General features: G+C 36.8%; 1 protein-coding gene across 10 annotated transcripts in view; it reads left to right on the top strand.

Annotated features, from left to right (window-relative positions):
• Positions 1-23,937, top strand: part of LOC125700143 (PARP1 binding protein) — a 46,866-nt gene that overhangs the window by 12,371 nt on the left and 10,558 nt on the right. For 5 of the 10 annotated variants that reach the window (XM_048960492.1, XM_048960519.1, XM_048960500.1 and 2 more), the window contains 4 exons: positions 291-445; positions 14,507-14,690; positions 18,441-18,619; positions 22,836-22,917. In XM_048960492.1, the coding sequence (XP_048816449.1) occupies positions 291-445; positions 14,507-14,690; positions 18,441-18,619; positions 22,836-22,917 (600 nt within the window). Of the gene's footprint in view, positions 1-290; positions 446-1,356; positions 1,525-1,777; positions 1,944-2,347; positions 3,627-14,506; positions 14,691-18,440; positions 18,620-22,835; positions 22,918-23,937 lie in introns of those variants that run through there. The other 5 variants (XM_048960559.1, XM_048960552.1, XM_048960537.1 and 2 more) reach the window with 5 other exon arrangements.

Raw genomic sequence — 23,937 nt, 5'->3', positions numbered from 1 at the left:
GCAGCAACAACAAAACTATGCAATTCTAATAAAGTAGATGTTTTTTTCCAAGCTATCAGTGTAAATATCAAATCAGTTGGATCATTTTCGTTTAAGTTGTAAGTACTTTAAAGCCCAACTTTAAGTATTGGGCTTGCAAATATATACGGAGAAATGTAAACAGCTTGCAATTAAAAGGTATTCTGTTGGCTTCCATTAGATTTCTATTATTATCCAGCTGTTATGTGGTTTACGTATCTGTAGGAAGTCACTTCAAAATATGTTCATTTTCTAAATATTTCTCCTAATAGACGGCAACATCTTTTATCCGAACAGCAGAACATGGAGGAAAAGGCTGTGCAGCGTCATTATTTGATCCACTAAAAGTCCACCTAAAGGGGCTTTCTAACTTCATTAATTTTATTGACAAGCTGGGAGAAATTATTGGTGAAATCCCAGATCCAAGGTAATAGAATTTCTATTGTATTTCTGTCTCTTTTGAGCAACTTTCTATTTTTCTTGTTCGTCTGGCTTGAGGAGGGGGGGACAAAAGAAGATCTAATCGCTTATTTCATAGTGAATGTTTAAATCTTTAATTTTTAGCTAGAAAAATACAAATGTTTGGAAAACAGCTTGGATAAGCTTTTAGGTTTTGAGGCTAATATTTGTATTAAATTTTTACTAGATTGGTGCATGTATGTACATCTGGTTAGTTCCTTAATTGTAAGTGGATTTCCAAAAGGTTTAAATCAGGTGGGTCTGATAAAGACATAAAGATCTTTTAATTTTTCTTCCTCATTTATTACTCCTTTATGTTATAGCACTTTATTTACTTTTCTATAAAGGACTCCCTTGTCAATCATTTCTTTCGTATTAAGAGCTGATGAATAATGACAGGCTATTTAGCCTTTCTGCTCCCTTATTTTTAACAACCGAAGCTAGTTGTATTAGTTATTTCTTGGGAAGGCTCTTGTGAAGCTTTTGGGTTTGGATGTTTCTGAAGACTTGAAGTTAATCTTTTGGGCAGGGTTATAAATGTAGGATGAATGACAAACAAGCATCAGTATAATAGTTATTTAAATTAGTAGGTGCTAGGACAGTAGGACAGTACTGGCTTTAGGGTGGAGCATTCTTTTTAAATAATAGAGGTTAGTAACATTTTTCATTTATAATCAGCAATTTTTTTTTGTACAAAACTTTAGCCAATTACCTATTACAGTTTTATGCTCAAAGATCTGTTTTAGTTTAAATAATCTGATTTATGTAGTTGTGAAAAGAAAATGTTATAGGACAACAAAAAGCCTTATTTAAATTACCATTCATATTCCATTGAAGTTGGAAGTATTTCTGAAGTTGTTTTTTTTTTTCCCCATGCAGTTTTTGTTTTACTTTTCAATGCTGCTTCTTGGTTTTTTCATTTGACCATTCTAGATACCAGAGACAATCCGTCTATATCTGTAATCATTAAAGAAAACTTCTGACTCCACTTCTAGCATATGCTTTTTTCCTTATTTAAGTTATGTCTGGCATTATAAATTCATAAAAATGAGGAAAGAAAGTAACACTTGTGTACCAACTTAGGTTTTAAGATGGAAAGACTACTTTCTGATTATGTGTGATTCAGCGAATTGTAACACAAAATGCCGTCTCTTGTTAATCACACCATTCTGTTTAAAATGTGAGAAAAATCAGTAGTTGCTTTGGAAAATTGGAATTTCTAATTGGGAGAATTATCTTGAGCCTGGAAATCATTTTCAACATTCATCTGTTTATTCTATTGCTTTCTCTTTTTTTCCAGTTGCTGTAGCTGCTGCCCTTTTCAGCATTCTAGTTCCTTTTATAATTCTGTATGGATGATATGAGAATCTATACTGTTTTATGACATATCTCATTAATATCAGACTCTGGCATGTTCAGTAGATTACATGTATGTATGTAGTTGTCATTGTATCACTTGTCAAGAACAAAAGCTATCTGTGCTGTATTTATTTATTTATTTTTTTGTTATCTCTTCTTGCACTTAGAATGTTTTTTTTAACTGCAAGATATATTTAAAAAAAATACTGCTATCAGGTTTATATGTTTCTATATCTAGTAGGTAAATATTTGTAGGACAATTTATACAATTATATATCAATTTGTTGACTGTCTTCAAAGGAATATTCATTAGAATGCTGAAGTTCTTGAACTTAAGGATCGCAAGATTTGTGAACAGAAAGAAAGCTATTCCATTTTCTATTCGCAAGTGTTTAGTAAGCCACGTGAGTGGGGACAGTCTGCATGACCTGCCTGTGATTTTACATTTATTATAAATTCCAAAAGAAGCAGTTTAACAAAAGAAATTTCTCTAATTCTATTATTACTGCAGAATGAAGAACAGGAGAAAAACAAAACAAACAAAAAAAACCTGAAGAACTGAGCAACAGTGCAGCAGAAGGTTTTAGTTGCTTACTCCTTAGGAGCTTTAACTCAGAAATCTGGGAGGATAACGAGCAATCTATATGTGGCGTTGCTCTTTCTCTGCTGTAAAGGTCTTAGTATTTTCTGTGCTACAAAGTACACAAAATGTTTTTCTCATCCTCAAGTCATTCCATTAAGAAAGAAACTAAACAATAGATGAGTAGAACAGCAAAATCTTAATGAAACTATGATGTTTTGATTCAGGTGAGACACAAACTTTAAGGACATCTGGTAGCAGGAGATAGTATTTAAAAAAACAAAATCAATCAATCAAACAAACAAACAAAAAAACAAAAACAAAAAACCCCCACCAAAACAGTATTTTCAAGGAGAATTTGCTGAGCAGAATAAACATTCTTACAAATCTCTGAAATTTTCTTCTCATTCTCTAGCTGTGCAACATTAGAAGACATTGCTGAACTTTCAGGAATCAGTAGAAGCATGAACATTCCTTAAAGTTTGGGGATGCTGTAAAGCTTACAACCCCTCAAACTATTTACAGATTCTGTACATCTTGGACAATGTTTATGAAGTAAATAGAGAACTTGCATGATCTACTTGTTTCCTGTCAAGAGACAGAAAAATGTAAGTGTTGCATTTGCCAGTGGAGTGGATGATTATTGTACACCTGCTGAACTGGAGGCTCTTTTATGATATAAATTAAAGCCTGCAGTACCCATCTATTTTTGAAATCCTCCTCATTTAGACCAAATGGTAAAATGCTGCTTACATCCAGGTAGAACATTTCTTCTATTTCTCGAATGACATTTTTCAACTTTATGAAAGCTTTGTGTGACTCAAAACTGAGTGATGGAAAAGTATTTGTATTATTCGTTGCTGCAATTTTTGCTTCATGTGCATATGTGTATACAAAAGTTATAAGTCCCAACTGGTTTCATAGAGTAACAAAATTGGTAGATGGCAGATTTTTCTTCTCGAATTGGCCCTCACTTTGTTGTAAGTACTGTCCACTAGGTGACACTATTGCACAGCTCACAGTAGTAGCAGTTTAAACTGAACAGCTGTAGTAGGTGTTCTGTTTATCACCTTTGAGTGAGTGTGATGCTTTGGGCGGGATCTTCATATCAAGTCCATGAACAGTCTTCTACATTTGATTTACAGTTTGACTTGATCACATGTGTATTAGTGCATTAAGCTTTCAGAGGGTAGGGAAAATACTGCTTCTGGTGTTGCCTTTGTAAAACTGTGATTGCATCTTAAAATACAGTAGTATTTAGGAGAGAATGCATATGAAGCTTTATTTGACCTTGTCCTGAATATTTGGATAGCTTTCACACAGCTCTGGAGTTTTGTGTTCTAAACTTGTGGGAAAGTTGTGCAAGTATGTGCAAAGCACTGTCTTTGGAATTGTCGAATCATTATGGTTGGTAAAGACCTCTAAGGTCATCTAGACCAATGTCAACCTGTCTCTACTAACCATGTCCTGCAGTGCCGCATCCACATTTCTCGAACACCTCTGGAGACAGTGATTTGAACACCTTCTTGGACAGCCTGTGCCAGTGCAGTACCACTCTTAAGAATTTTTTCCTAATATCTAACCTGAACCATTCTCTGATGCAGCTTAAGGCCATTACCTCTTGCCCTCCTACTAGTTATCTGAGAGAAAAGGCTGACCCCACCCTTGCTACAGTCTCCTTCCAGGCCATTGTAAAGGGGATAAGGTCTCTCCTGGGCCTCTTCTCCAGACTGAAGAATCAGTTCCCTCAGTCACTTCTCATGAGGCTTGTTCTCCAGATCCTTTATCAGCTTTGTTGCTTGTTTTTGGGCACATTGAACTCAAGATCATGAAATAATTCTTGTGAAAGTAGCTTCAGTAAGCTTTTGATTCAACATCCTACTCAAAACAGGTCAATTATGAGATCAGCCTAGGTTAGTTAGGTCTTTGTCCAGTTAAGTTTTGAAAACCTTCAAGGATGGAGACTGCAGCATCCTTCTTGGCAACTTGTTCCACTGCTTGAGTGTCCTCATGACAATAAGCTTTTTTTGTATATCCAGTTAGGACCTATCTTATTTCAGTTTATGCCTATTGTCTCTCTTCTGTCCACTATCTGCCAACTGCCTGTCTTCCTCTTCTTGATCACTTCCTTGTGGGTATCAGAAGGCTGCTAGTGGATCTCCCAGAAACCTTCTCTTCTTCAGTTTGAACAATCTGTTCCTTTAACTTCTCAGATGACGTGTTTCCCTGACCATCTTGGCATTCCTTTTCTAAACTTGCTTCAGTTTATCAGTATCCATTCTGGACTGGGGGGCCAAAAACTGGATGCAGCATTCTAAGTTCAGTCCAATAAGTGCTGATTAGAGAAGGATAATCACATTCCTTAGACTACTGGCTACGCTACTGTAGATGCAGCCAAAGATACTGTTGACCTTGTTTGTTGCCAAGGCACACTCCTGGCTTGTTTAGCTTGCTGAATGTGCACCAAGACTCCCAAGTTTTTTTCCACAGAATTTTCTGCCCAGCCAGTAACATTGCAGGGGCATATCTCTTTCCAAGAATTTGCATTTCCTGTTGAATTTTTTATGGTTCCTGTCAGCCCTTTTCTCCAGTCTGTCTAGGTACCACACTGCATGGAAGCACTTCCCCACGATGTATTGAATGTTCTACCCAGTTTTGTGCCATCTGCAAATGCGATAAGCATATATTTTATCACCACTTCTAGTTCACCAACAAAGGTATACAGACAGAATCACAGAATTGTAGGGGTTGGAAGGGACCTCTAGAGATCGTCATGACCAACCCCCCTGCCAAAGCAGGCTCCCTACACCAGGTCGCACAGGTAGGCATCCAGGCGAGACTTGAACATCTCCAGAGAAGGAGACTCCACAGCCTCCCTGGGCAGCCTGTTCCAGTGCTCTGTCACCCTCACCATAAAGAAGTTCTTGCTCGCAGTCGTGCAGAACTTCTTATGCTGCAGCTTGTATCCGTTTCCCCTTTTCCTGTCTCCATGTACCACTGAAAAGAGACTGGCCTCACTACTATGGCCCCCACACCTCAGATATTTATAATCATGGATTAGATCCCCTCTCAGTCGTCATTTCTCAAGGCTACACATAGAATCATAGAATGGTTTGGATTGGAAGGGACCTGAAGGATCATCAAGCTCCATCCCTTCTGCCACAGGCAGGGCCACCAACCTCCACATTGGACTAGACCAGTCTTCCTGGAGCCCTGTCCAAGATGTCCTTGAACACCTTCAGGGATGGGGCATCCACAGCATCTCTGGACAGCCTGTTCCAGTGCTTCATCACTTTCCTGGTAAAGAGCTTCCCCCGATATCCAACCTAAATCTTCCCTCCTTCAACTTAAAACCATTTCCTCTTGTCCTGCTATTATCTACCCTTGTAAAGAGCTGACTCCCCTCCTGTTTATAGGCTGTTTATAGGTTCAGGTACTGAAAGGCTGCAATGAGGTCACCCTGCAGCCTTCTTTTCTCCAAGCTGAACAAGCCCAGTTCCCTCAGCCTGTCTTTATAGGGGAGGTGCTCCACCTCTCTAATAATCTTTGTGGCTCTCCTCTGGACCCTCTCCAACAGTTCCCTATCTTTCTTGTACTGGGGCCCCAGACCTGGATGCCGTGCTCCAGGTGGGGCCTCATAGGGGCAGAGTAGAGAGGGGCAATCACCTCCCTGTCCCTGCTTGTCACCTCTCTTCTGATGGAGCCCAGGATACTATTTGCTTTCCAAGCTGCAGGAGCACAGTGCTAGGTCATGTTAAGCTTCTCATCCACCAGGACCCCTAGTCCTTCTCTGCAGGGCTGCTCTCAAGGGCTGCTCCTTCCAGTCTGTATATATGCTGGGGATTACTTCGGCCCAAGTACAAAACCTTGCACTTTGTTGTGTTGAACCTCGTTAGATTTTCCCAGACCCAACTTTCAAGCCTGTTAAAGTTCCTCTGAATGGCATCCCTTTCTTTCCACTGTGTCATCTGCACCACTCAGCTTGGTGTCATCAGCAAACTTGCTGAGGGTGCACTTGATTCCATCATTGATGTAATTGATAAAAATGTTGAAGAGCACTCATCTCAAGATGGACTCCTGGGGAGCACCGCTCGTTACCGGCCTCCACCTGGACATAGAACCATTTATCACCACTCTTTTTCTGTTGCCTTTTAACCAGTTCCTTATCCACTGGGTGGTTCACCCATCAAATCCACATCTCTCCAATTTGGAGATAAGGATGTGGTGGGGGACCATGTCAAAGGCCTTGCACAAGTCCAGGTAAATAACATCAGTTGATTTCCCTGGAAAAGCACGCATGCTATTCTAGTATATTTGTTTAGTCTTGTAGTTTCATTACAGGATCTGGAGTGTTGCGTGGTATGGAGAATAACACATATTAATCTTGGTGCATGAACACACTGACAAAACACCAACTATGTTTCTGGTAGTAAGTTCTTGAGAAGATGTCAGGTGTTTTTTTCCAGGTGGCATCTCCTGAGGGAGGGTCATTTTTAGCTTAGTGGAAGAAGGCAGAGGTAAACATTTTTGACAGTGCAGCATAGGTACGTGGAAAAATACTTAGCAATGGGATTATTATTATTATTATTATTTGCTGTGCTTCTGTTGTGGATCTACTGAACTGCAGAACTCCAAAGGGTTTAAAGTAGTGTCTTCACCATATGTATTGTTCTGTGTGATTTTTAAAAAGTCAGTGATAAGGGACAAATGCTTAAGTTCGTTGTTTGGGGTGAAGTTTTTGAGTAATGGACTTTGATATAACTATTTCTTTCACAGATATTTTAAAAATATGGATAAGTCCACTGATAAAATTTTATTGTTGAAATTTTATTGAAGATGAACAGCTATTTTTTTTCATTTTTATGCAAATAACTTAGCTACCAAAAGTAGGTTTACTTTAAAGGCACGGTTACTACTCTGTTAGGAGCAATTCTGCTTTTTATTGTTTCTTACTTCTATTTTCTCTAGTTTTTCTCCTCTCATAGGATGAAACTAGTTGAAAACCTGTTTTTTTGTTTGTTTGTTTTTTATGTTTGAGAATAGAACTAAATTGCTACACTCTTTGCCTAATTTCAAATTTTAAAAATGGATATCTGTTTATTTCTTAAATTCTGAAATATTTTCCTAAATCTGTAGTAATCAATAAGGCTGTGATTTCTAGCCCTTGATGCATGACTGTGTCTTTGTAACCTATTGAAATATGTTTTATTTGAGTACATAAATTGTATGCCATCTCTTTTTTCCTCAGTCAGGCATTCTTATCTTAATTTAGACATCTGGTTTTTCTTTATGGCTACAAGGCAAATGAGAGAAATACTATGTGAATAGTATACTCTTCTTTTAGTGCTGATTCATGCTGACAATAGTAAGCTGTTTCTTCTGTCAATTCTTATCAAATCTTAAATGTCATAGGTCTTTTGTATTAAACTTCACTGAAAAGGAGGATATTGAATAAACATCACACAGAACCACAGAATTGTAGGGGCTTGGAATCATTGAGGGATCAATGTAGGGATCATTGTGTCCAACCCCACTGGTTCTGTACAGCATGTTGCACAGGAAAGCATCCAGGCAGGTCTTAAATATTACCAGAGAAGGAGATTCCGCAGCCTTTCTGGGCAGCTTGTTTCAGTGCTCCATCACTCTGACAGTGAAGAAGTTATTCCTTGTATTAGTATGGAACATCCTTGTACCAGTTTCTGCCCGTTGGCCCTTGTTCTACTGTTGCTCACCACCAAAGAGTCCACCCCCATCAACTGATTTCCTACACTTTAGATGTTTGTGAGCAGTGATGAGATTCCCTCTCAGTCTTCTCCAGAGTTCCGACCTGAAATCTTCTAGAAGGTAGAATTTAGAAGATAAGAATGGTCTTATTTCAGAGCCTTGTTCACTTCTTGGGTAGTTTTTCCTAATCAGATTTACCAAACAGTCATCTTAGCACGATAGAATTGTAATGGGATGGCTGTCTCCTAGACTGAGGGAACTCATAGAGAACAACTCTAAAGGAAGACAGGGGAAATTTATAAGGGAATACTATGTGTTCTGGTCTATGTTTTACTCACTGCTGTCAGAAACTACAGAAGGGTGTTAATTTATTATTTCTAAAATTATGATCTTAAGCTGTTCATGATAACAAACCAAATTTATTTTTTGGATTGTTTTCATAAGTCTTTCTTGTTAGACATTTGACGGTATGGACAATCAAAGGTAAAAAGTGGCCAATAGGTGACAGTGATCAGCTGATCTAAAATATCTGGGGACTTGTTCATTTAATAAAAAAAAAAACGTTAACAAGGCATTAATTCTAAAATTAAACAGTCTGCCTGTGAAGTCTGAAGTTCAATCTCACAGAATCACAGAATTGTAGGGGTTGGAAGGGACCTCCAGAGATCATCGAGTCCAACCCCCCTGCCAAAGCAGGTTCCCTACAGCAGGTCGCACAGGTAGGCATCCAGGCAGGTCTTGAACATCTCCAGAGAAGGAGACTCCACCACCTCCCTGGGCAGCCTGTTCCAGTGCTCCGTCACCTCACTGTAAAGAAGTTCTTGCGCACATTTGTGCGGAACTTCCTATGCTGCAGTTTCCAGCCGTTTCCCCTTGTCCTGTCTCCACTCACCACTGAAAAGAGTCCGGCCTCGCCATTCTGCCCCCCACACCTTAGATATTTATAGACCTGGATCAGGTCCGCTCTCAGTCTCCTTTTCTCAAGGCTGAACAGACCCAGTTCACTCAGCCTTTCCTCATAGGAGAGATGCTCCAGGCCCTTTCCCATCTTTGTGGCCCTCCGCTGGACTCTTTCCAAGAGATCCCTGTCTTTTTTGTACTGGGGAGCCCAGAACTGGAAGCAGTACTCCAGATGAGGTCTTACCAGGGCAGAGTAGAGGGGATGCGTAGATGTATGCATCTCCTGAGATGCATATGGATTGCTCTAAAAGTAATGCCTTCTATTTATTTCCTTGGACATTACAACAGGCTGAAAGAGCACAATAGCACTTTCATAGAGCCAATTCTCAGCTACAAAACAGTATTTTTCAACATAGGCACCTCCATTAGCTGTGCATTTTTGTCAGTGAGAAACAAGAGCCTGCAGGCCATGCTCATGAAAATCTGTACCAGGGAATGTGACCCAATGCTTCATAGCTGCTATGATGGCATCACTGCTAGAAAATGTTACCCATGCAGTCCATCTTTCAGTGGTGCAAACAGATGGAATTCAGAAAGTTCCAAATCTGGGCAATAGAGGGGATGTAGTAAGGCAGTCCAGCCAAAATTGGTGATGTGCTTCATGGTCTTCAAACTGGTATGGCACCTAGTATTATTGTGTTGCAAAATAAAGATTATCTTCTTGAGCCTGACTACAGAAGTTTGAGCCTTCTGCTTAGTCGGTGTCTTGATGTAGTAGTCAGAGTTGATGGTTTGCCCATGTTCATGGAATCCAGAAGGATCCCCCCATACCTATCCCAAAAAAACAGTGCACTTTACCTGCTGAGGGCTGTGTCCTGAACTCTTTCTTCTGTAGGGAAGTCACATGTTGCCACTCCATGGACTTGTTTTGACTCTGTCTCATAGTGGTGACACCATGTCTTCCCTGCAGTGATGATGCAATCCTGGGAACTGTCACCTTCAGCCTTGTGTTTGTTCAGTGGGTCCTGACAAATTTGCTTACAGTGTTCTTTCTGTTCATATGTGAGCATTTGCTTATCCCTTGTGGCATACTGTTTGCTGCAGTCCAAGGTTGCCACAACTGTTTCCAATGCATTGAAGTCGATATTCAGCTCTGTACACAATTCACTGGTCACAATCCACCAATTTGCACAGTTGAGCTGATGGAGATACTCTTCACTTCATGGTGTTATAGCTGTGTATGGACATCTGGAATGTGGCTTGTCTTTCATGTTGCTGTCACCATTGCTGAAATGCATCACCCAGCACCTCACTGTACTCATATCCACTGCTTGATCTTCATAAACATTCAGTAAGCATCAATGAAAGTCAATGGATGCCATTTTTTCCACATGAAAGAATTTAATTTCACACCTTTTTTTCATATGCAATTCCATATCAGATGCTATTTTATCAGACTGTGCCTCTGCTGCCATCAGAAGCACAACAGCAAGATGTAATGAAATGTTGGTGGGAAGGTTCAAACTCTACTGCCATACCAACACGATCTGCCTCTGATGTCATGGACCAGTGGAATAAAATAGGAGGCATTACTTTCAGAATTCCCTATATTAACATAGGCCTGAGTTGTGTGATTGCATGCTTTCCCTCACTCACTTGCACAGCAGTCTAAACTATTTTGGGCAGGAAATAAAAGATTGAATTGGGACTGTGTTATGAAAGATGGAGGTATTTGTGAGAGCCTTACTTCATGTTTCAGCAGCTAGGATGATGCAGCCCATCAGAGAATCTTTGCTGGCGCAACTTGAGGCCATTCCCTCTTGTCCTATTGCTAGCTGCATGGGAAGAAGAGGCCAACCCCACCTCACCACTGTCTCCCTTCATGTTGTTGTAGAGAGTGATAACATCTCCCCTGAGCCTCCTCCAGACTAAGTAATCGCAGTTATCTCAGCTGCTCCTCCTAAGATGTATGCTCCAGATCCTTCACAGCTTCGTTGCCCTTCTCTGAACACGCTCCAGTGCCTCAGTGTCTTTCTTGTAGTGAGGGGCCTGAAACTGAACGCAGCTCTAGAGGTGTAGCCTCACCAGTGCTGAGTACAGAGGGGTAATCGGTTCCCTGCTCCTGCTGACAGCACTATTTCTGATACAAGCTAGGATGCGATTGGCCTTCTTGGCCACCTTCTGCTGGCTCATGTTCAGCCAAGCATTGACTAAAACCCCCAGGTCTGTTTCCTCTATATAGAACAAAGAAATCTTGTTGCATGTGACTCTGATGAGAAAATCATATTATTAGAGATCTTTAAAAAAACTGCTATCTTAAGATATCTATTATAGTGATAACTGAGTGATATTTGTTGTTAATTGGATTTGAATAGAGTCCTTGCATAATATGACTTAGAAGACTAAGGATGTGAGACTTACGCACCTTGTTTTAGAATATTTCATGTCAGCAGCCTGAGATCTGAGAATTGTTAGCAGGCACCCTGACTGGAAAGGAAAAAGTTTCCCAAGTTCAGTATTACCTTAGACAAATGGCATTACTTGGTTTAATGTTTATTCTTGAATTCACTTGGGTTTTGCCCTTCTCTCTCAGCATTAAGAAGAATTAAAATTCTTAACGTCTGCTGATGCAAAAAATGATTTTAAGGCAGATAAGTTGGTTGATACAATTCCATATTGAAAACAATCTTTTACTGGCATTCTAGCTGTTAGGAATTGCAAGGTGGGTAGCAGTTTTCTACCTCATTTAATTTATATAAACATTTACTATCTAGTACTATGCCAGATATTTTACACTCCATTTAGATTCAAATGGTTTTTCTAGGAAATATGAATGAGAGTAATCTGGCATTCAGACTCCTTTTCCAATAAGCAAAACAAAAACCACCAGCACAACCCCCAAAAGCTGCATTTTTACAGCATTTTCCTTTTATTTTCATGCTTTTAGGTAAACTTTGCTTGAATGTCAGTAGCAATGAAATTTTCCTAGTAGATCTAGAGATTCTCAGGTCACTTATTTTATTACTTGAATTGGAAGTATTGCATCTGTTATTTAATTTATAAATCTACCTTCAAGATTATTGCTTTTTGAAACATTTTTGATCCAGTGAGTTGTCTTTTCTGATGAACAGATGGTGGTCTCCTACGACCAAATGGACTGCTTAAATTTTAACAGTGGCCTAACCATCTCAATTGATGCTATAGATAACATAGTTAACTGCCAAAAGAATGCCTTAATTGCTTTTCCAACTCAGACTGGTCTGAGTGTACGTTATGAAACTATAAGACCTGGTCAGTGAGGGCTTTTTGTAGTAAGTTTATGAATAGCACCAATGAGAGGTGTATACAGCATTTCATAAATTTATTCAATACTTTAATAAAATTCACAACATAACTTCATTCAATATCATTTCCTGTTGTAAAATGCGTAAGCTGTGGCACAGTGTTTCAGTAACTAATCCACACACATTAGATGAATTCTTTATGTCTTATTTATATAATATCTCATTAAAGTATGAATAAACTTTTCTTTGCTCCAATTAGTACTACGTATGTCAGATTGGGAACTGGAACTCTTTCCTGGAAAAGAAGAGGGAATATGGGGAGAAAAGTAGATTAAATTAACTTTACTTATAACAACTAAGATCCTTAGTTGGCACTAAGTAGTAGAAGCAAAAAAATACCAAACAAATAAATAGAAAATATTTTTATCATACTTTTTCTTCCTTGGAGAAAAACTGCAAGGTAATCAAGAATTACAGACAACACATAGCATTTTAATTAAGGATGCAATTATCTTTTTTTATCTTTTTTGTGTCCAGTGTTATATATGGAATAATCCTTCTTCCAGCATATACACACATTATGTATATATATATCCCTGGGCATATAGGGAAGATCTATACTTTGAAACACAGCTTCAGCCAAACACTTCACCTGCTTGTTTGTTCTAGAGTTGTAGATTCTATACGGTATTTATGGAGCAGATATTACTCAGTTAATACAATGCTTTTCTCAGTTGAGGGTATTGTTTTGGAAAATATCACTTTAGTCCTGAGGAAATAAAACTGTTTGGCAAGTATCAGGAGGCTTGGCTAGAGTTCCTATACATATCTCTGATACAGAATTTTCTTCAACAATACTCTCTTACCTCTTGACAACTTGCACTGAATGATTTTTATTTTTTTCTCCCCTTGAACTTTTCATTCTCTTGTGGTTAGACTGAATTGTGTTTTTTGGAGCAGAGATACTCAAGCACTGGTTTTTTCCTCTCTTTAAGATGTGCTATGGTTCTTGAGCTTTGTGCTGAGGGACTTCACCTGGTGACTTTCCTTTTGGCTGAGTTCATGCATTGTGCTTAAGCTTCTGGAAAGCTAACGTTTATCTGTTTAAACAAGACTGTGAATTCTAATGTGAATTGAATAATCTTTAATCTGTAAAAGTTAAAGCTGAAAACTGCATGGAAATAGTTGTTTCTGACCTGGAAAAAAGCCAAAAATGTTTCATATTAACTTCAGGGCTTCTAAGTTATTTACCAGGAGTTTTGTTCAGCCAGAGTAATCCAAAGCAGCAAGATGCCTGGCCCCATTCCTTCCATGTATTTTAACAGAAAACAATATAAACAAACTTCTTTTCCTCTGACAGAGTCCTTGTTCTTCCTTAGCCCCACACAGTTATTTTCTATTTTGGATTATGAATCTAGACAGATAGAATTTTACTTGATGGAGGTGTTCCTAGCAGGAATTCTGAGACTTCTCTTTAGAATTTAATGTGTGCAAAATATGACTGTCTCTGTATTTACAAGGTATCGTTTTAGGAAAATTAGGTAGCTATTAAGTGTGGAGGAAGTTGAAAAGTTGGCCTTGGCCTTGCCTATGGCAAAACAAATATTTTGGCATTCAATTATTTATATTTTTTATGTCTAACTTCATGGATGTTTCTGGACTTAGCGTAAATATACTCTATGTTTTCTCTTGATTATAAAGAAGATTGGTACTGTGTACCTTTATGTAAAAACGTAATGTTCATTTAGTCTAATTACTAACTACTGAAACAAAATTGAAAGCAGACTGATATTTTAAAGAACTTTCATGAAACACAATGCTCAAAATCTGAATTGGATATTAAATTAGGATCCATGTTTGTTCACTTAACAGCTTACAAGCGAAAAAGTAACTATTGGTTTAAAGAAGGTGCTTTTCTTTGGACTTTGTGGAAAAGTTAGTTTTGTGTTGCAGGTCAGAGTAGTACTAAATGCTGAATTCATTACCTTTTCTTATAATCTCTGTTTTTCTTAAGCAGGCTATTATGTTGGACAATGCTTCCACACTGCTCTTTGATTTGAAAGATCAAAGCTTTTCTCTGAAGAGTTTTGATTAACTGTGAAGACTAGCTATGTTCAACACTAATAGGTATACTAAAGTGCTGCCAAGATTAATGTGGAGATGACCCTCTGCCTATTTTCAGAGTTGCAGGGGGGCAAATTCTGTCAACAGTGAAGATGCATTTGATGAAAGGCCGAAGCAATGGGGATCCTTTCTATCAGGCAGTAGAGGAAGTTGTACAAGATTTGGATTTGAGGATTAAAAATATTATCGATTCACAACATGAAGTCTTGACTGTTAGTGCCACTGGAGTCAGTCCAACACGGGTAATGGGACTTCTTTTGTTCTTTTTATTATTTAGTTTTACAAGAAAGTAAATGTCCTTCTCCTGGTTTTGTTGTTCTGTGTTTTTTTGTTTGTTTGTTTGTTTGTTTGTTTGTTTTAAGACTTTTATATAGGGTATTAACTTTTCCTACTAATAGAGCAGTGTCATTTCCTCTGCAGTGTGGTTTTAAACTTGCTGAAAGACTTATACTTTAGGATTACAGTGTGGATTTCAAAAAGATGTTTTATTTAAACTTCTTACATTGAAATAGTAAATTAAATGCTGTTCAAAATTTATTTTGTTCTTGCAGCAGTTCTAAATGTAAATACTTGTAACTGTTAGATTTGACAGTAATTTCAAAGTAGTAGACCTATAACATTTCCAAGCAGAAAAAAGCCCTCTTGAAAGTGGAGTTAAGATTTGAGAACATACATCTGCACTTTGATTAAAGAACACAAATTTTAATTAGCTGTCAGTCAAGTATTATTAAGTGTAAGAAGCTCAAAATATGGTTGAATATGAAAGAAGTCCGGAATATGGTGAAACCTTGGCAGGGATAACGAATGAAAACCCATATACTCTGTGTATGTTTTTCTCTTTCAGTGTTTCAAGACTAACACTAATTAGTTACTAATGCTTTTTTTTTGTGTATGTGTGTGGTTTTTTTTCTTGAAGGGAATCAAAGCATTTAACGTTTTAAAAGATAAGTGTGGAGAGTATACCTGAATACATGTTTTTGTTTGTGATTTCTGTAGTTTGAGTTTACACGGTTTTCTATTATGATATTTTTCTAATGATAACATCAACCAAGTTTATTTTACATTGTTGGTATATATAAAACAATATCTTATGTGTTTTTGTCTAGGAAACTTTTAAAATCTGCTGAACACTTTTTGTGTATATTCTTAGAGCGCTTGGTATTGCCAAATCACTGGAATTACCCCATAGTAACAAGATTTCTATCAGATTTTTATAAAACTTCCAATATCCTTTTGTTTTTCAATAAGAAGTAGAAGCCTGTAGATCTTAGTGGACAATTAAATTGATTTAAATACGTGTTTCCACGGATTAGCATCCTCATTTTACTGCATCTCCTGAGGCTTCCATTGCTTTGTATTACCATTTCCCTTTCTTGTCTTTGTCTTTTTCTTTCTCTGCTCCATCTGAAAAGTTAGCAGCCCTATTATTTCTGTCTTTATCTGGAGACCTGGATTCCTGAAAAAAAAAAATCTAAAGTCTTAGATTTTTTATCAGCTAGGTAAGATTCTTCTGATTTACCAAGCAATGCTTTTCTAACATAGCTTATGTTTCTTATTGTTTTTTATAAGTTGATACTGTAGCCTAATAGTCTGTAGAAATTTTTTCTAGTTTCCTTGTTGAGGCAGAAGATAGTGGGATGGTTGTCAATAAACAGGGAAGTACTTAATTCTGTTAAGAACAGCATGAAGTTTTGTTAAAATGGGCGTCTGTAGGCAGCTTATCTACTTAACTATATTACTGTGAGTCAGTGGTTCTATGTTGAAGGTTTTCCCAATTACGTTTTTGAATTTAATCTCTCTGTTGAAAGAACCAATCTGCCTTTGAGTGGGAAGATTCTATTATAGTTTTTTTGTGAGAAAACTTGAGTACATATCAGAAATTGATGGGCTTTAAGCTAATCCTTTTCACCATACGCACCACAGAACATGCATATGCATAGTATGTACGTACAGATATAGCTAACAGCCATGAGGGATGACTGTGGCCTGAATGTGACTGATATGCTGGTTGGCTTGAGAAATCTAGTGCTCACTAAGAAAGCATGGGCAAATGTTAAGCAGAGATTTCAAACTGCAGGTTTCAGTGGAGCTTTCAGTAGAAAGACATTATACTAAACACACATAGACAGGAGGGTTTTTATTATGGATTTTGATAATAAAAAATTTCCATGCATTTTCCAAATGAATTTGAACTGTGAACAAAAATTGGAATGTCTGTATTGCTCCATTAAGATCTTAGGACAGCAAAGGTTAAATCTCTGCTGAGTTTCACATCTTTAAGTATAAATTGTAAATCTGAAATTAACTGTAGATCTGAAAAGGATGCCTCCAGCAGCTCTTAGAAAGACTGGCACTACATAAAATGTACTTTGGTTTCTATTCAGGTCGTATAAAATATACCTGAGAGATATTTTGTTGGAAAAATATTTGCTTTTTCTCCTATTAGTTTTCTTACATCTTTGCTCAGTTTTCCTGTAAATATCAGTTTTATAAAAGTCCAAAGCTGTATAAAAAATCAATATTTTATGCAGAAGGAAATACAACTTTTCACTGAAGACTTCATGAGTGACTAATAGCAATTGTGATGAATTTCTTCCTTAGAAATTTACTGCTGTAAATTGAATACAGTTGGCATTTCTGGAACTGGCTTGAATAGTCTGGAGTAGTTAATGGTTACTTCCCTTGAAAGATTAATAAATAGTTTACTTGAAAAAATATTTAGAGTCATTATTTTAATAATGAACAAGATTTTTGTGGCAGGGATTTTTATCTTGCCTGAAGTTCCTATTGTTTTTTGGACAATAGTATTTAGTACACCAAGCTACTGTTGTAGTAGTACGTGAGATTTCTGAAGGTCATCTTTTGGCAGTTAGGAAGTTATACTATATTCTACACGTTATTATTGTTACATTTTCTTTGTATATAATCAGTCAAGCTGTTGTCAAACTCATACTTTTTTCATTAAGATAAATTTACCGTGACCCACATGGCGTTTTATAAAATTCCATGATGTGGATGATGTAGTGATGTAATGACTGAAGAGGTCCAGAATAAATTTTGAGGAAATTAGATGTTACTGAAATAGACCAATTTTGTAAAATCAAGTATAACAACCATTTCTGTAATTGCTATTTCTAGCTATTGATTATAACTTATAGTAACTGACTGACGTGTTGCTATGGCTTCTTGAAGGCTACATACACTAATTGATATAATCAAATAGAGAGAGAAATAGAATTTGATCTTTTCAAGGCTGTGTTGAAAACAGTTAACTGATTAAAGAAATGCAGTTTGTTGCCTGCCCTGTTCTAAACAAAGTTAGGCTACTGTATGTTTCTCTGTATTGGTAAAGAAGAAAGACTGTGGTTTTTAAACCTTAATACTGTGTATTTAGCACTACATTTGTTTAGAAAACCTCTAGAACTTTACAGAGAAATGCTATAAACTTGCAACTCTAGCAATCCTATGAAATTCTGCATCTGCTGGCTGTAGCATTGAACTCTTCCAGATGTGAATTGTTATTTTCTTTAAGTACTTTTTAATTCTTGTGGAAAACTGAGGAATTTATTGTGTTACAAACATGAGGGGATTGTACCTCTTGCCATATCTTGGTCGAAAAATCTCTCTTTACCAGCTGCTTTTGCAGATTCGGTTACAGGAGTTGGACTTCATTAGAATGTTTGTGTGGCACTCGAGCTGGTTTTAAGGAAATAATATGTTAGTTTCAGCAGCATGGTTTCATCACAGATTTGAATATTTGTGTGACTTGCTTTTCAGTGTATGCCTCTAGTTGGCAATGATCTAAATTCTACTCATTCCTTGGGATGAAAAAGAATCTTCCATGTAGTCATGTTACTTGATAGATGCTTACTGGGAAAGGGGAGGAGGGGGTTCTTGCATCTTCTGCTATTAGTTACTTTTGGAGGTGAGCTATTGATTTCACTTTTTGACCTTTCCTGCAGTATGTTCTCTTTAATGTTATTTGCTTTCAGCCGAAATTGCATTCCATAAACCATGGCACTGCATATTGTGGCAGAGATACCATAAAGGTCTTACTAGTTCTTCTTGACGAAGAAGCAGTCAGCGCTCCTACCCAGAACAAAGCGGAATTATTATATGATGATGTAAACTTAATTATGTTTGGAAGCACCTCTGTTTTGACACTCTTCAGGTGAGTACTAAAAATCTTTTTGTTCGTTTATAAAGATTTTATACTAACTGATTTAAAGCACTGATATTTTGTATGCTAAATTTGCAGCCTGTTGGGAGCATAGGTGTAAAAGGAAAGTGTTCTTAGGACAGTGTCAAGTTCTCAAAAGTATTCTACCTCCTCATATTCACTTACTGTTTTTTTCAATATGCTTTTGGAAGACAGACTTTCTGGGCTAGTATGTTTCTGGGCTGCACAAGACCTATGAATCCTTTGCAACTAGTCTTCCAGATACTCGTCTATATTCTTAAGTTCAAATAATGTGTATTCAGTAGCTGACTGCGTTTATATTCAGTTTGAAATTCCTCCTTTATCTATCTTTAGTACAAGATATTTTGGGATGACAGTGTGTTTTTTTTCTACGTAGTAATTATTTTGTAGAGACTTTTCTAAATGGTTAAATAGATTTTCATATTGTGATACACCAATCAGTAACATACAAAGGATGTTGAAACAAATTCCTGTGCATGAATATTTATTGGTAGTATCTGTAGTTCATGGCATACATTGACTCTGATGGTGAAATTGAGAGAAAGAAGGAGAGGAGAGGAAATAGAAAAATTTCTCAGTGACCAGCTGGGAAGTGAAGCAGCCTGGGTCTCCAGACAAGCATCGTCTGCAGTACAGCAGTTGGTTCCACAATAATATTATTCCCATGATAACTATGGTTTTTTAATAAGGACCTGCTAAAACCCACTGCTGATTGTCCCTGCTTTTTGATGCCAATAGAGGTGGTTACTACATCTGTTCATTAAGGCCAGGACTGCATGGTTAGTTGTTTCTTAAGGTTTTTGCCTGCACATTTTGGGGTTCCCAAATATAAAAGGAGAGCTACAATGAAAGACTGTAAAAAGTGGGGAATTAGAGATTTTCTTATGCTGATGGAAGTTGCTTTACACGAGAACCCACCAGTACAACACTGTCAGGGCATGCTGGTGCAAGACTCTGAGAATAACAGAATAGGAAAAGAACAAGAAAAAAGCCTGGACAAAAGGATGCTGGGATGTGAGTAGAAATCTCAGTTTCAGATATGTGTTCCATAGCAATACAGGAAACAGAGGCACCTATAATTCTGTGAAGCTGTTGGTTACTGATTTTATTACTTGATTTTTAATGCAAGAACTTCCTCACCTTCTTTGAGTCCTAAACTGGAAGAAATCAGGAGATAGATATAAAATAAGGAGAATTTGGTGGTCCCTCTAGATTTATAGTTCAACCTCTTATGAAACCAACCAAACTATCACATTCCAATAACATCCAGAAAAAATATTTTCCCATTATTTTTGATTCAGGATTCATTAAATTAATAAACCTCAATCAGGATGTGTTTTGTCAAAACGAATAGGAGCTTAATCAGATTTAGATTAGTGCTCAATGTGAATGTCATCAAAGCTCAACTGAAATTTTCTGAATTAAGCATTGCTGTTATTCATGGCTAGAAATCTTTATTTGCTTTCTTAAGCAACTCTTTAAAATGGAACAAAAACCTCTTATTTCTGGATAAGAGTGTCCACTGAGTAAAGATGTAAAGCATTCATTTGACTTGAAATATTCTCCTTGTAGGTGCAAGGAGGTGCTACTATTTAGAAATGTATATGGTAATCTACACAAAATTCTTGTGTTTTCTTTAATATTTTCTGGTAATTATCTTGTTTTAGGTTTTATTTTTCTCTATATCAAATTTTAAATACTATTTGTTTACATAACATCTAAATAGAAATAATTGTGGAAGCACACAAAATATTGAATTAATCTTAAATAATTGTTTCAGGAGTACATAAATTTGCAAAGCCTAAGAAGAAATATGTGAACTTGCAAACAACACCTGTTCTCAATTTTTATTTAAATCTTTGTGTTCTACCTTTCTATAACAGTTTATACTGTAATCTTCCAATTGCCTTACGATGAACATTTTAATATCACCTAGCATAGTAACTAAGGTATCTGTATTTCATCAGCATACAGGCACATATACAGTACCTTTTTTGTTAACACTTCTCAAACATTTGATCGACGGTGTTTACAGTCTTTTGCTGATCCATATAGTTAAAAGTAAGTCTGAAATAATTTCCAGGATAAATGGCAGTAGGTTAGACAGTAAACACTGTAGTGAAAATTATTTTTGCTAATCTGATTCAATGTAACAGGTTGTCATCTCATATGGTAGCTTTATGGTTTTAGATCAAATGGTAGTTTTTATTTTGAGGATTTTCACAATATTTTTTGTTATCTCTAGTGATTTTACTACTGAAGAATCCCAAGATATATGTAAAACTTTTGGGTGTATTTGTCTGGGATCTAATAATGTTAAAAGAGCACTGTTATTTTCAATTGAATGCTGAAGATAAATGAAAGTATCTCCTTTTCATAATTTCAGCATTCTTGGAATTTTACTTTCTTTTATTTACTCATGTTTTAATAAACTTTGAGATTAAATTAATTGGCTCTATTTATCTGTCACCTTTTAAATCCTGTAAGAAAGCTGCTGCTCAAAAGCAGTTGTTGTGTGATGTTCATATTTTTGTTAGTTTTCTTTCATTTAAAATTATATTTCTGTAATTTGTAAATTGCATACATATTTTCAGACGGAACATGTAAGCAGTGATGATATTTTTGACCATGCAAAACAAGCTGAAGTTTTTCTCTGTTTAATGGGACCTTCAGTACGCACCTCAAATATTTTCCATCCGTAAGAACCTCATTTTAGTTTGCTTGAGAATCATCCTTTTGAATATGCATTATAGAAGTGTGAATAAAGTTCCCGTACTTCTTTTTAATTTTCATCAGTTTTAAATTTTATTTTGGACCTTATACAGTGCAAGCATGCTGATTTCCTCTCAGTATTGCTAAAATTTGTAATTAAACAAGTATGTCGTGATCATATTGAAATCAAAGTAAAGTGATTCCGATACAATTTATTATATTGTTTACGTATAAAATTGAATTTTGCATAAATATGAATTAAGTATTTTCATATGTCTTCACAATAAAGTTTTTGGTTGTTTTCTTTTTTAGTTTTTTCTGGTTCTGCTGGTTCACCAAGTCTGTAACGTTAAGGGCAATATTATATTTGCTGTTGTTTTTCATATAATGCCTGTCATCTTCCTATCACATTACTGCTAACACAAGTCTTTCTTTAAAGTATGTGTGACAGAGCACTGGAACAGGTTACCCAGAGAGGTTGAGGATTCTCCTTTTGCAGAGATATTCAAGACGTGTCAGGATGCCTAGCTGTGCATCCTATTATAGGGTACCTGCATTAAAAGCAGGGGGTTTGGACTCAATAATCTCTTGATATCTCTTCCAATCCTTGCAGTTCTGTGATTTACTTCTTGCTAATTCTTCCCTTCCCTTCCCTTCCCTTCCCTTCCCTTCCCTTCCCTTCCCTTCCCTTCCCTTCCCTTCCCTTCCCTTCCCTTCCCTTCCCTTCCCTTCCCTTCCCTTCCCTTCCCTTCCCTTCCCTTCCCTTCCCTTCCCTTCCCTTCCCTTCCCTTCCCTTCCCTTCCCTTCCCTTCCCTTCCCTTCCCTTCCCTTCCCTTCCCTTCCCTTCCCTTCCCTTCCCTTCCCTTCCCTTCCCTTCCCTTCCCTTCCCTTCCCTTCCCTTCCCTTCCCTTCCCTTCCCTTCCCTTCCCTTCCCTTCCCTTCCTTTCCCTTCCCTTCCCTTCCCTTCCCTTCCCTTCCCTTCCCTTCCCTTCCCTCTTCTCTTTCCCCCTCCCCCTTTTTAATTTGAATTTTAAACATGGATGAAGTATATGCAAGTTGATGTGATCCACAAAGCGACAAATCTCTTTCAAAGCAATTTTTGTTGGAAAAATAAGTTAATATATCCATAGAGTGGAGAGGCAGCAATGATTTAACTGATCACTTATCCTAAGGAAGCACCAGGCTCTTTGGAAAAATGGGATGCTGAGGATTTTGTCCTAATGGGTCACAAGGAGAATGCATGATCTGTAAAAATGAAATAGATGAGAACATGTAGAAATTACATATTTTGGCAATTTAAATACATTGAAAAGGCAGGCAGAAATTTAGTGGCACATAAAAATGGAACTAAAAGAAAAAATGAGCAAAATAAAATAAATTTTATTTTTTTATTTTATTTTTTTATTTAAATTTTATTTTATTTTTTAATAAATTTTTATTTGTTCTGAATACTTCATATCTCTTTTGAACATAGATCGCCAGCACAGTCCAAAGAATCTTCTCCAAAACCTCTTAGACAGCGTATTCAGAAGTCTGTGGATGAAAAAATAAGTAAGGTACTGTACAGGATGTGCTGTACACATATGGATGCACTGAAATAGCAATGGTAAAATGAAAATAATAGTGATAAAATTTTCAAATATTTGTCTGAACGGTATTCAATTGGTAAATAATTGGTTACCTTGTGCTTAATGGCCTAACTCAAACCGTATTGAATGAGAACGTGCAACACTCCAGAAAAGTCTTTAAGCTTACTAAAAATACTTCATTGTGAAGATCTCATAATGACAATGTATCGCATAAATCTATATCTCCTAAATTAGCTCTCTGTGCATCTCAGGACTGTAGGATTAAATCTGAAGGTATGTGAAAGGAAAAATAAGATTGAAAAGAGGGACCAGATTTCGATTCTAAAATAATGATTAACTGTTGGTTTTTTTTTCAGAGTGCTATTAGTTTGCAACATTTCATTTACATTTCCCTTATTGTATACATAAAATGCATACAATAAAGTGCAGTAATGCTTGCTATTTTCTAGGGGAAATCAAACATCACAGTATACTGGTATTGTAAGTGGCTCTATTTAATAGAACAACTTCAGTGTTTCTGCAAATTACAGCCTTCGTAAAATTACATTTTACATCATCTCTTTTTCTCAAAATTGTCAAATTTTAATGTTGGAACTATAGACAGAGACAGACTATGTATCTTCCATGGCATTTCAACAGAGAACTAAATGAAAGTACTGACTAGTTTTTACAAAATTAGTTATGACAACAGATGAAAACATAATTAGTATGTGAATAAGGAAACAAGTTTTATAGGCCATCAGGATTAGTTTTGGTAGAGCACAATGGAAAATATATCTCTGCCAGTGAAGATGAAGGGAATTTTTACATATTACATGTATAAGAAATAGAAAGCGATTGAAAGGAATTAGAATGAAAATTATTGTCAGTTTCTCCAACAAGTGCTTTAAATATACTTTGATTCTGCACAGAATATGCTTTTTAGAGAAGTAGAGGAGTGAGGCTGTTGTTTTAGATGCATGCACTAATTAAGGTGAAATCTACCTC

This window comes from Lagopus muta, chromosome 1 (genome assembly GCF_023343835.1).
Source record: "Lagopus muta isolate bLagMut1 chromosome 1, bLagMut1 primary, whole genome shotgun sequence".
Taxonomy (NCBI): Eukaryota; Metazoa; Chordata; class Aves; order Galliformes; family Phasianidae; genus Lagopus; species Lagopus muta.
This window is presented reverse-complemented; position numbering and strand designations above follow the sequence as displayed.